Here is a 14,740-nt window from a genome sequence, read left to right as displayed (position 1 = left end):
ACGGGAAGCTGAGTAGGCAGAACCTTTCTAAGAGGAAGGGGGTGTCAGGGGAGAAGAAGTGGGGGAGAAGAAAGTATGCTGAAAGACGTCATGGATGTTTAAGTGATTGAGACTGTTCTGCATAGGTCACTGTAATGAGCCATAATGGCAGTTATTCCCCTATCCCCCAAGCGTAGGTTTGTTTCAGTATTCAGCTAAGATATATTGTTGTTTTTCTTGTTAGTTGCAGGGGAGAGAAGAGAGGATGAATAAGCCAATTGAAAGCAAGGGATGATGAGGTGGCCATGGTAGTACAAGGGCCAGTTTGGGAATTTAGCCAGGATACTAGTGTCACCATGGCTACTGTTGTGTTATGTGCCATGGGCTCTTTAACCACTCGGGAGTCGGGACCTCGGTTTAACGTCTTATCCGAAGGACGGCAACCTCTGCAAGGCAGTACCCCATTCACGGGGTCCCATGACCACAGGGAGGAGTGCCACCTATTGGTCCTCCAACACCACTTCCAGCAGCTTGTTTTGTTCCCCCATCCAATTATCGACCTTGCTTAGCTTCCCAGACAAGTCAGGTCTCACTGTCAATTAAAGGCAGACACACACGCACTCAGTCATAAGCACGCACACGCACACACACACGCACACACACACACGCACACACACATCCTTCTTTGCACTAAAGTCTTTTCCCCAATCCCAGAGCTGGGGAGACAGATAAAGAGCAGCACTCGTGTTCTTTTCATCCTGACGGTCCTCCTTTTTCACGCCACTGTAATATAATCTCATTTAAATTAAAATGAAACCCTCACACTTAATTGCTTTTCTGACAGAGGTGGTCTGGGTTTTAAATAGACTGCGGCTTGCCGGGCCTCTTCCAGATTATTTGGTGGACAGTCTCAGAAAATGGAAAAGAACACTGCCAGACAGACAAACCATCTGTTCGAATTTTGACAGTACAATGGGAACATTTGTCAATGTTACCGTTCCATTACATACATTCACTTTCCAGGAAAAGTAAATTAGCTAAACAACTCAAGCTTAAAATGTATACAGGCTTCCAGCTCCAGTTATCTTCACTAGATAACATTGAGTGAAATTGTAGGCATGATCCCACTAAGCAAAGACATCAGATCAAAGCCCAGTTATTATTAATATTTGATTGAGTTGTCTGTTTGTGGTTGAAGCCTAAGTCGAATTCGGGCAAAATGGTGAACTTTCTGTTAGTGAATCGAATAAGTAAGTAACATAAATCTATGTTGATGCAACACCACATTAATTAATTTTGATAATGTTGATATAGCCTTATGAAATCATCATGATCGCTACCTTCAATTTCTTTGCACTTCACATGTCAATCAGACCTTCCTCCTTATGAAACCGTTTGAGCCTGGTACCAAACAAATTTCAAGCGATTGCATGAACCTTCAAACGATCAGAAAACTGAACTGAGGCACCGAAGGGTACGCTGAATGGTCCAGCGGTATTTCATGTTTTGCATGTGAGATGACATTTTTAAGACATTCATCTTATGATGAATCTGGATCTTAAAGATATGGCTGTGACTCTTCAGACTAAGCTCTTGCCAGCGTGGTGGTATACACTGGCGGGACCTGTAAAGCTGGCGCCATCTCTTATTGATGTTGCCAGTTCCATATTGCCCATTCAAGCCTTCCACAGCCGATTGCCCACGGCAACAGCCCACATTCATCCACTTTAATCACTCCATTGTCACAGCCTGCACAGATGATGTCATCTAGCACAACCACCATTCTGTACCCAGTCGCTGGCATCTTCTAGAAGGGTCTGGAGAGGAGTGCCAGTCATAAAGCATGCAGAACCTAACCTATCCCAATCGCTCTGGCATCACCTAGTAGGTTCCAGAATCAGACAGATCCTTGTCCTTTGTTCTAGTAGGTCCTAGAGGGGCCTAGAGATGGACACCAGTCCAACAGCCCTCATCCTTGCTGGCATCTCCTAGTCGTGCCTGGAGTCGTGCCTATGATGGTGAGCCAATCATAATGTCTTCAGACCCTCATCGTTCGCTCTGGCATCCCAAAGCACCCTCGGGAACCATTTGCGCCATCATACGGGGTCCTAATGAGTAACCATGGAGAATAAGCATGCGCCGCATTAGTCGTTTTGGTCGATTACGGGGAATAAATCCTGCGGGCGAGAGAAAATCCGGCGGGCGAGAGAAAGAATGGCAGGGGGTGAATCAAACCGTTAATCCCTCCTTTGCCGAGGAGTGGGGAGACGAGAGCAAGCCTTGCTGCCGCTTACACAGGGGCCTAATACCTCTGGAGATAAATACCGAAATTAAAAGGCTCACTGTCTCCCCCCCCCCCGCCCCCCCACACACCCACACCTCCCTCTCCTTCACCCCTGGGCTGTGATTCACCGTCTGCCCTGCTGGACACCATTAACGGTGCACCACAGCCATTCAGACGAGGTGCCGGAGAGTGGATCATCTCCAGAGCCTGACAGGGTGGAACTAAATCACAACCGATCCTCCCCTTCACACCCACCCTTCCTCCCGGGCTCCCAATTACGGCCACCCCAACCTGCCACCTCCTTCAAATGCAACGGCATTGTCCCTCTACCTTTGGCCCTGGCTTTTTGAGATTGGGTTACTGTCTCTCTCTCTCTCTCTCTCTCCGTCTTTCTTTTTGGATCTGTGTTGGGGTGAGCAGAGTTGTGCATGGGGAGAGCCGGATGGGACCGCTCCTTTGAGTGCCAGCTTTGTGGCCGGTCGATATGGAGACAAAGAGAGAAGGGCAGTGGATGATTTGTGATTGTGTGGTGCACAGAGATGGATTTTGAAAAAGCTCAAAGGACAAAGGCTTGGGCTGCAGATAAAGCTCGTTCACCCCCAGGGGGTGATTTGTGGCTCGTACAGAGGGGTTACTAAATAAACACTGCATAAACACACCCACACACGCACACGCACACGCACGCGCACACACCCACACCAACACCCACACCCACACCCACACCCACACCCACACCCACACCCACACCCACACCCACACCCACACGGGGTTGAACCTGCCAAACATCTAATGCATGTAATCTACAGGTAGGCAGGAAAGAGCATTATTCAACAGAAAATGCTCTGGTGTTGTTGTTTATAGGATGACTTCCGATGGTTGATGCAAACACACAGTCATCTGCGTTAAATGTTTGATTATTCTGTATCAAAAACATCAAAATAGGCTTGGCTCCCTTCTTCAACCTCTGAATATTCATCACCACTAGCATTTCTGATTTTGCGCGTCGTAACATTGGCGCCGGCATACATTTATCACACGTAGGTTTGCTGTGTTGCATCGACATGGAGAGCTCAGAAGGTGGAACTAATATCAGCAACAGTGGGTGGGTGGAACTTGGAGAGAAATGAAACCTTTGCCGGGGGAAAACCCGCTGGGTCATTTGCTCTGCATGCTAACAAGCTAAACACATAGCAGATGTTTCTACAGGTTGCATGATAATTAGTAAAGATTGTCTTTCACTTGGATTTGCGTTATCTGTTTTACATTCAGTCAAGGCGCTCATCAACTGTCTTAAAGGGAGTGTGCTACTACTGTATCTGGAAAGGAACTGTGCTGCTATATCTTCATTCTTCATCTATTTCCTACCTCAAAATACTTTACTGGACAAGGAGTAGCAGCTATCTTTTCATTGCCACACAACCGGGGTTGGTGGAATTAGTTTTCAGTACAGCATGGTGGGGAGCACTACATTCACCAACATGTACAGACATATTAGCATATTTGGCTAATGTAAACAATCCCCTGATATCCATTAATTGGCCATGTTAATCCAGAAAAACAAAGATACTTCAATCTAACTTCAATTGTGACAATATCACTCCAAAAGATCAGAGATAGAATATGGAAATAGATTAAGCGCAGCTCACTATTCATTTTGTTTTGGCTATCATGTCTATACTACCAGGGAACAAGTCATAAAAAATATAGGTAAACACATTAAAGTAAACGCTAATTCTCACAACTTATGTTGCACAAAGGTGTCCTGTCATAAGCGTTTGAACCTTGTTCTACTGTCGTCCCCAAACTTAAGAAATGAGCAAAGGAGTGCATCCAGGTGTGCTCATGTTGGATAAAGAAAGTGAGAACAGGCTTTGTGCTTCTAGTGGGACAATGATGAGACCATTAGGAGACCCTCTCAGTGGGCTTCGGGGTATCAAACCGAGGGCAACAGGAGTTACGGTTTCCATCTCACTCTCTGTAAAGGAAAACTAAGTCACTCCATAAAACGAGACATTTCATAGACCCTCAAGTCTCCCGAGAAGGGCTTAGGGCCCCTAATTCATCTCTCTCTAACTTACTTTACTCTTTTTTATATGTAACCACCCTACTGAGCTTTTATGATGGTTCAAAGGCACCAGGAGGCTCTCCCGTCCACAATACGGAGGTTTGAAGGTTTGAAGTGAGGCAGAATGGTGACTATTGTGGTGTCTTCTTGTGCTCTTATATATATATATTATATATATATACAGTACAAGTCAAAAGTTTGGACACACCTTGCCAAGAGTGTGCAAAGCTGTCATCAAAGCAAAAGGTGGCTACTTTGAAGAATCTAAAATATAAACCATATTCTGGCTTGTTTAACACTTTTTAGTTTACTACATAATTCCATATGTGTTCTTTCATAGTTTTGATGTCTTCAATATTAATCTACAATGTAGAAAATAATACTGGTGCTGGTACTGGTACTGTATATATATATATATATGTATGTATATATGAAAAGCCACCATAATAATAATAATAATAATAATAATAAGAAGAAGAAGAAGAAGAAGAAGAAGAAGAAGAAGAAGAAGAAGAAGAAGAAGAAGAAGAAGAAGAAGAAGAAGAAGAAGAACAACAACAACAATAATAACAATAACAATAATAATAATAATAATAACAACAATAAGAATAAGAATAAGAATAAGAATAAGAATAAGAATAAGAATACATTACTTATACAGCACCTTTCAAAAACAGTGTCATAAAGTGCTTTATAAATGTGCAGATAAAACAGATATGCAAATAAAAACAAACATATAAGCAGGAAAACACAGTAAATCACAACGCATTAAAAACAATAAGGGCAGCATCAGTTCTCTGCTGTAGGTTTGTAAGGTCTGTTTATACCTCAAATGATATCCTACAGTATTTTACAAAACCATTGCCAAAACATACATTCACATTTTCGTCTGGCTGTCTCATTGTGAAACACAAAACAGTGAGGTTGATCGGGAGTGTTCGTGCTCATTATAAGAATGTTATTTTGTCAGGCACCATGTTCCATCCAATAAGATCAAATGAACTCATCCACTTGGTGTTACGATTACATATTCCAGGAACATCAGGATTAACCTAGAATGTTTCTGAGGAAAACTGGATGAGCATGTATTAGAAGGATGTTTTTCCAAATTTACCAGGAATTATCTGGGAACTGACAAGTGGGCCAGCTATACTAATTGCCATCTATGGAATAGATTGGTTACGGATAGTATCTGTTCTTTTCAGACCAATATCAATGGGAATGGTAATAGCATGATAATGATCTCTATATTGATTTCAGATTAGCAAAACAGCCACATCTATTTTCTCTGCTCTAATTCTTCAGCGGACACTGATTGAAATATATTTTCAAATTAAGAAGCGTTGATGATTTTTTTTATATTATTGAAAATCAATAAATGCAAGCAATTGAAGGAATTAACTCCACATCTACTCATAAGCACAAAGTAACACACCAGAATTTCTTTAAACTATCTTTTTAACACAAAAGGTATAATGCAGATGTACAACATTTCATTAATGTGATGAAAATCTCCACCATTGCTGAGGGAGGTAATTAAATGTTTTAGTATATCTTATTTGGAATAATTTGAAAGCTGCTGCAGAGATATTAAGAATACTCAAGGGATTGTCAAGCACACCAACAGCTATGAAGCTAAAAGCATAAACAAGAACATCTAAAGTCGTACTGTACATACTGTACAAATATGTAGTGAAAAGAGGATTTGGTGTGTTTGTGTGTCTCATAGCGAGCCAGAGTTTGTCCTTTGCTGGAGGGGATAATGTGAATCCTGGCTCGATACGTTTATATTTATCTTGACCAGAGTAATAAGAGCGTCGCTCTGGGCCACAGAAGACAGATAATTCACTAACACTCTTTTGTTTTCACTTTTTCACAGAGATCGATACAGGAAGACGAGGCACGTACTTGGGTCAGACAAAATGGAGTCCGACTTGGGCACAAACTGGTCACAGCGTAGTCCATGGTAACCCTCTTTGCATCTGAGAGAGAGAGAGAGAGAGAGAGAGAAAGGAGAAAAAATACAAAGAGGTAGATTTTAGAGATCTGTGCAGGAAGAACTTTGCGGAAATAAGTGTTTTATGGTTTTTCAGCACACAATGGAACTTTTCGCATTTTCACAAAATTCGTACAGAAGGAGAAAATACAGAAGGAGAGAGGACTGAAAGGAGGGGGAAGACTCAGGGAGTGGATGATGGAAAGAGAAACAATATTGTAGGAGGAAAGAAGAAGAAGGGAGGGAGGGAGGGAGGAAGGAAGGGAGGGAGAGGGCCGTTTTGGCCCGCCCTGAGCTGTGCCTGCAACCCCACTGATAGCACAGTCCTGACAGTAATGTCAGGTCCCAGTTGAGACATTGGGAAGACTGGGATGGGAAAAGCGCTTGGCTCTCTTCACACAGTTAGATCTGCAATAGCAGAAACATGATAAGCAAAGTCCAGCTCTCACATTATGCTGTAATTTATTTGACATTTTCCTCCAGCAATGAGTCCACCCGGATGTTTTTGATTGGTGACTCAGTTTGTGTCAAATAAATCTACAAAACTTCATGCCTTGAGAGTTGGCCTTTTTTTTTTTTGGCATTCAACATTTTGACACTGAATAACCCTTTGGCACCGTAGAAGCACCCATTTATTGCCCCAAGTTTTTCTAAATAAAGAGTTCTGCTCACATGATTTAGATTCGTAGATTCCTTCATTTCCTCAAGCAACTTCCCCATGCAGACACACACACACAGACCATTTGGTTTTGTGTGTGTCCAATAAATCTGCGAAAATGAAATGACGTGGGTTGCTGGCCTTTTATTAAATGTTCATATTTTGGGATTACCCTTTAGTATCAGAGCTGGTGTGGCGTAAGCCTTTCTAAATGAAGTTGAGCACGTTCTATTCCCATCTTTAACAGCGGACACTCATCGAGAACAGTCAGTGAGCTGAGCCAAGTCCCACAGCTCTTCTTAAGGCTTTAAAGACACTCTGAGGATTTTGTTCAGATGTCACAGTTTGTCTGTTTGACGTCCCAATAGGGTTTGCATTCCTCCCAGGTCCTTTGTGCTAAGTACTCCAAAACTATATACTTGGTTTTCCTACAGTTTGTCCTTCAACGACTCAATGGTGTAATAAGACACAAAGTTTTGGAACCATCACCAAATACTCCTTTAAATAAACTCATTTATTGACTGAGCATTCACTCAATGGCACCATACAGCATACACCATTGCGTACTTGACTCTGACTCAGAAACATGTTGAGGTTGACAGTGGTGAAAACGATATTCATGAGAGAGAGCTAATTTTTCGCTAGTTGGCATCTGTCAAGCTGAGCAATAGCCAGTGGCTCCCAGACCAAGACAGTGAAGTTGGGGGATCAGAGCCATACTACTTTGATGAAATTTCATGGGGCCTTGTGTCTAGTTATTTCTTTTTGTTTAATTATGATAGGAAATCTTCCAACACTGGCCAGCAGCCTGTCTCATCCCGAGATGTGAGTCACAGCTGGTGAGACTTAGTCTAAGCATTGTTCTTGTGAGTGTAAAAGTAAAATAGTAGAATGCAGAAACACATCATTCTACAGTCCTTTTCCTCTTGGTATTTACTGACGTCTGTGGTTTAAATGTTCTAATTAATCGTAATCGATAGTAGCTAACTACCTACTGTAGAACCAACCAACTGATACAGGTAAAATCCATAATAACCGTTTTATATAATATAATAATGCGTTATCATATAATTACCATTTCACATGTCATTTATAATAGCAGACAGCACAACAAGGTGTGGAGGGCTTGTAGTTACAAGACTAATAAACATAGCATCTGGAGCTATGAAAGCATTTGAGCTTGTGGTTTTCTTGTTACCAGTCACACCTACCTACTCTCTATCTGTGCTGAAATGCCTCGTTAACATTCTGAGTCACAACCCACCGGCTGAATGTCTGTCTGGCTATCTGTTTATCTCTCCCTCCCTCTCTCTCTGGCTTGCTCTCTGTTTGTCTATGTCTCTATCTCTATCTCTCCCCCTCCGTCTCTGTGCCACTGTGAAACAGGCTCAGACATCCTTCAATGAGATGCAGACAATGCTTTGTAGACAAATGTGTTTGTGCAAACGTGGAGTCGAGTGTTTGTGTGTAAGATAAAAAAACAAAAGGTGAGATAATCAGAGTCTGTGCGTGTGTGTGCGTGTGTGTGTGCGTGCGCGTGTGCGTGCGTGCGTGCGTGTTTGTTGGAGAGAGTATGCTTGAATTGCGCACAGGTGGGTGGTTGCACGTACTGTATGTGTTTGTATGTATGATTGAGTGGGTGTGTGTGTGGGTGTGAGTGGCAGCGTGTCTCAAGAGTGTGTGCTCTTCCTTGTCGTGCTGTTACTCTTACCTTCCGACCGTACTGCCCTTACCACATGAGTCAGGGAGAAAATACACCGGTGTGTCTGGAAACGAAGCAGGGGTGGGGAATACTGTTTCAGCAGTAATTACCACCCTGCTCGTTAATTAGCACTGAGAAAATGGATGACGGTTTATGGGAGCCGGGGGGAGGCGCAGGTGGGAGATGGAGGGGGAAGGAAAAGCGTGGGTCGACGTTCAGTCAGCCCCTCCTCTCCGACTTCCTGAGCCAGATGACTCGCTCGCTGCCACATCCCGCCCCTTTCTTTCAAGGCCCCACAAGCTCCAGTGCCGATACGACAGACGGGATGTGAACACGGGGTCACCTGCGCACCGCGAGACCGTATTAGCCTGCTGAGCCAAAGCCCATGAGCATTAGTACGAGGAATGAACGGTAGGGGCTCAGACAAGATGACTTATCACATTCTCACGGTTCATCATCAGCTCAGTTACGCAGACGCTGCAGGCGTACAGCACCGTGCATGTGACATGTCACCAGGGATTGCAGTGAATATATAGGATAAGAGTGGGATGAGATTTCCTATGGGAATAGAACTCGGATAATCTTACCCTCCCCCACACGTAACCTTAACCAATAGGGTGGAGGGGACAGAACTGACCTGAGGTCACTGTATAGGGGATTTAACTTACTGCGCATACAGTATATCCCCTGGGTCTCTTTCTACCCAGTAAAACTCATTCTCATTTCATGACATTTCACCCATTTCACCCCCCCATCCCCCACCCCCCGCCCACACCACCACCACCACCACCCTTCTCTTTCTTCACTCTTAGTATCAGACCCTGATCAGGTGGTGACACCCCTCTCATTGTTATTGATGGGGAGGGAACGAGGAGTCACACACACACACGCGCACACACGCACACACACACACACACACACACACACACATAGCTCTGAGGGAGTGAGAAGTCGGGAGCAATCTCCCTTCGGATTGTATTCGGGGAACAAATGTGTTGCCGTGGAGAAGACAGTCTTTGTCCGTTATCGTATCTCCCATACATATTCATATCTGTCTTCTGCAGCGGAAAGCACTGGGAACGTCAGACACGTCAGCCATGATTTATTTCTATAGTGATGGTGATGGAATCCAAGGCCCCGCTTTGGTTGTTTACATAAGAGAGTGAAGCACTGTTATAATGACAACATCCATACTTGAAACCATAACACCAGACCAAGTGAGGTGATTCCAGGTGAAATTATGAGGGCGACAGTATCTCTGAAGGACATTTTGGCGGACGAAATAAAACACGGCGTAGAAGGGGAAAACAGCCTCTCAAAAAATGGATACCAGAAAAACACTGAAAGCAGTATATATTTCATAACAACTTTTGAAGGCAACAGTTAGAGCCACTGCATTGTCATAAAACAAAACAACATGAAACAAAACAAAATGAAAATAACGCAATGCATTTTTAGAAACAAGTGTGTTGAGTTTCGAAACCGTTCGTTCGCTTACATCTACACCTCAAAAACACCTCAAAAACTCTGCCCATGTACCACAGATTACTATTTTTGGATGTCCTCAATGTACCCGATGTTCTTTAAAGGTCATTCAACATGTCATTTAGTATAGCCTGTTCATCTCTTAGGATGTGTTGGTTCGTTCTTCACCCTGTCTGTGTATCAGCAGACTGAGTGTGAAACAGAGAGCAGACATTACATCCTGCATCATCATCACCGTGCTCCACAGCTCTGAGTCAGTAACAGGTGCTGCTCAAAGAGCCAAAGATAACAGAAAACAAGGGGGGAGGGAGCAGCCGAAGGGGCTGTTGTTCTTTTTATTTCATGGGATTGTATTTTTTTTCTGTGTGTGTGTGTGCTTATGTAAAGGTGGATTGTAGAGGGTAGAACAGAGCTGACAGGTCAGACATTTTGTTCTGTTTGAGAAAATGTCTCATATCTTACATGCCTTGGGTCAAGGATTATCTGACCTCAGTTTGGTTATGTTAACGTCACATACACGCACACACACAGTCAAGCGCAAACACACACACACACACACACACACACACACACACACACACACACACACACACACACACACACACACACACACACACACACACACACACACACCAGGTGGGAAAGCTCTAAATACTGTATATTCAACAAATGATCATCATCATCATTCCACACAGACTCATACATATGCACAAAGTCGTTTGGTCAAGTGTACACACACACACACACACACACACACACACACACACAAACACACAAACAGTAAGCGAGGGATCTCTGTCCCCCAGGAATGCCGAGATAATCCAATGAGGACTCAGTGAGTCGCAGCTTGTCTCTGAGATGTTTAAAAGCTTATTCTCTCTGATATCATTTCCATGCCCCTTCTGCAGCGGCAGCAATGAAACTAATATTCTGTTAAACTGCAATATTACACTAGTCCTTTTACTCTGCATATAGACATTGGGTTAATCTATGCTCTTTTAATCAAGTCCTCACTCACTAATGTTAATAAAGCCATTTCATTAAACTGCACTATTTCCCAGGTGCAGTTCCCAGACATAATTATTAACACTCAGTCATTTTAATGTTTCTACATGCTGTATAGATATCACAAGAGCACAATTAACACTAGAAAGGATTTGGCAGGCTTTGGAGTTCACATCCTCAGAATGATGAGTAGCCCATTGCTTCGATAAATATGAAGCAATTGAGTCAATATTAAGCATATCTTTCACTTGAGAATTTTGAGTTAATCAATACTACGCATTCCTTAATTTTTATTCGGTTTCCCATTCATAGTCGATTGACAGGTCTCGGATGAGAACTTTTTGAGGCAATCCGGGATTGGTACATCCATTTTGGACTTTTAAATGAATAATATATAGCCATTGATTGTTAAAGAATATAACATAGAAATAAATGCCTCAAGAGCTTAGTTCAACTGCCCATCAGAACCCAACATACACTCACCAAACACTTTATTAGGAACACCTGCACACCTTCTCATGGTGGAGGTGGTGTAATGGTGTGGGGAATATTTTCTTGGCACACTTTGGGCCCGTTAATACCAATCAATCATCACTTGAATGCCACAGCCTATTTGAGTATTGTTGCTGACCAGGTGCATCCCTTCATGGCCACAATTTACCCATCTTCTAATGGCTACTTCCAGCATGATAATGCACCATGTCGCAAAGCAAAAGTCGTCTCAAACTGGTTTCATGAACATGACAATGAGTTCAGTGTTCTTCAGTGGCCTTCCCAGTCACCAGATCTGAATCCAATAGAACACCTTTGGGATGTGGTAGAACGGGACATTCACAGCTTGAAAGTGCACCTGAAAAATCTGCAGGAATTGCGTGATGCAATCATGTCATCATGGACCAGAATCTCAATGGAATGTTTCTAACATCTTGTCAACACATATTTAAAACTATAATTTCACTCTCAGGGAGGGTCAGTCATTGCATCTATACCTCAGTCTATGAATTTGAGTGATGACATTTCTGCAGCCCCATCCCTCAGCTGTTTACAAAAAAAGTGGCAGGGATACCATTTTATTGTTGTTTGAATCCCAGATTGCCCCTTTACAGCTACAACGGTTGATAAAAGTAGATTTTCTATTGTGATCTATTTATGTTCTAACTAAAGCTGGCTATTTTCTATAACATTTATTCTTAATGTCCTGTTCATTTTATGTATGGTGTTTATTTTACTGCTCCTAGTAGGAGTGGGTTACAGATGCATGCATGTAAGCATGTCACATAGACCACACCAAAGGGTTCTTCATTTGTCCCTGTAGGGGCACCCTTTGAAGAACCCTTTTGGGTTAATTCCATATAGAACCCTTTTGGGTTCCATTTAGAGCCCCCTATGGAAAGGGTTCAACATGGACAAATGAAGAACCCTATTTTGGAACTATAAATCAAAGAAAGCCACGTTGTGTCACTTTCTGTCTGAGAGATTTCTGTGAATCAGTGAATGATCCTCTTTTTTCCATGTTCATCGCGGCCTTGGCAACCCTTTATTCATTGTGTTATTTCAGTACGACTGTGATGAGAGCCCATCACGTCCACGTCTGTACTGTGCTAGCGATGTCTGCTTATCTCTCTCCTCCGAATTCAAACACTCCACAACATCCGCGGTTGTCTTGTCGGTGAGGTGAACACTGCTCTTTACCATCACATAGAATCATAATTACATGCCACAGTTCCATTATCTTTCCTTTACCTTTACTAAGAGATTAATCTATTCTATGCGTAATGATCTCAATCCCCCTTTAGTATCTCAATGTCAGTGAGTTATGTCACATGAAAATTAAGAAAGTGGGAACATTGCGTTTGAATCGCTCTCAGGGTAAGACGACCTCATGCTGGCATAGCAACAGGAGTCTGGATTTGATTCGCAGCTCCTCCCAGATATGTGACACCACTAGTTGGTACCTGGTAACCTATGGTTACCATACACCATCCCTGGGAGGCACTGGTGAATGGTCCACTGGAGACGCATTACAGGGCTAAACATACAGTATATGCTGTGGTGTCTGTCGGAAGAGAATTGAATTGCCATTTTCTATGAACCACCTGTGTATGATTCTTTATGAATACATGTATTGATGTTTATCATTATATTGATGATTGAATTTAGGTTGATATACTGTTAGTAGCCCAGAGCTGTTATGAATGCATATTTCAAGCTTTACAATGCCCTATACTACCTGTGTTTACTGCTTGATCAATGCTATTACCGAGTATATGCATATCATGTCAGTTATTATCAAACATAAAGCCAGGCGGACACTGCAATTTTCTCAAACGCAGACTAATTCTCTATGTCATGCTGTCTTGATGCAATGTACACTGCACAAACAGACCCGATGGTGGCTTTCAAGCTTGGCGATGTGACCGAGCCCCCTTCTCACCCTCCCCTTCAATGTTTGTTTGTTGCCAGGACAACGGCAGTAATAGCACTGGCCACAAAATAGTGGAATATTTCAGCTGTAGCCATGGTCTTCTTATGCGCCTAGAAAAAGGCCCAAAAACATTAGGAGAATTTTGACACAATATCCAGGTGTGGATTAAATGCTTAAAAGTCTGTCCATTTAAAAATGGTATAATAATGCACATTTTCGGTCGATATATAGCATATGACTTTCGGAGCTTTGGTCCTGCCAGATCTCCACAAGTTTGACCTCAATTTCATGGTTCCAAACCGAGAATTATAATGTATTAACTATAAATATGGTCCCAAATGCAACTTGTGCATATCTATGAATTCATCCTATGTTTTGCCTCACCCAATGAACCTCCAAAGTTTGATTGTACAATGATCAAACACTTTTTTTTTAACGAAATGATTGACAACAAACAACTTCCTAACCCGTAAACAACTTACAGGGAACATTCAGGGAACCATGACTTTTGAGCTGGTGTGAAGCCTAGAGGCTGGTGGAATCCACTTTTTTAAAATGTGACTTTACTAACTGTGAATAGCACTATATCCACAGTGACATTTGCACAACTCTGGGTGTGGGATACACTGTGACACACCGTGACTGGAAGCGCTTACATATGCTGTGGGGTGTCAACCAAATGGTTCACCAGCACTATGATATGAATATGAATATGTGGAAAAGATGTCCTGAGGCATGGAAGACAGACCTAGGTATAGTCAGGAATATTAATGCTCTCCATCTATACTGTACTGTATGTGCTAGTCTGTCTATTCAATTGCTCTTTGCGCTCTAACAATAGCTGCAGATAGTCAGATGGGCAGATGTGTGAATACACAGGGGGCCCCTTAGGAATCCAAGCAAAACATTTCACTGTTACCGCAGTCAGAGTAGAGTATACTTTACAGTACGTCAAGGCCCAATCCCTTCTGTTAGGTTGGTGTGGAAAAATACAAAGTTTAAAGGGATAGTTCAGGTTTTTCAATGTTAGACCTCATTTTCCACTTACTTTGAGTGCTGTAGGCTCTTCCAGACACTTGTTTTATTTCAGTCACATTTCCATTCTTAAGCTTTCTTTGGCTGGCTCAGGACTAGCATTTAG

At 42.6% G+C, this 14,740-nt stretch overlaps 1 protein-coding gene across 1 annotated transcript in view; it reads right to left on the bottom strand.

Annotated features, from left to right (window-relative positions):
* nrg3b (neuregulin 3b) overlaps nt 1–14,740 on the bottom strand; it is a gene marked incomplete at both ends in the record, with an annotated part of 135,101 nt that overhangs the window by 14,160 nt on the left and 106,201 nt on the right. Inside the window, one exon of the mRNA XM_083688214.1 lies at nt 6,237–6,310. Coding sequence (XP_083544340.1) covers nt 6,237–6,310 — 74 coding nt within the window. The remainder of the gene's footprint in view (nt 1–6,236; nt 6,311–14,740) is intronic.

Source organism: Argentina silus, assembly GCF_951799395.1.
Source record: "Argentina silus genome assembly, chromosome: 16".
Taxonomy (NCBI): Eukaryota; Metazoa; Chordata; class Actinopteri; order Argentiniformes; family Argentinidae; genus Argentina; species Argentina silus.
The sequence above is the reverse complement of the archived record's forward strand: the minus strand, read 5'-3'. Positions and strand labels throughout refer to the sequence as shown.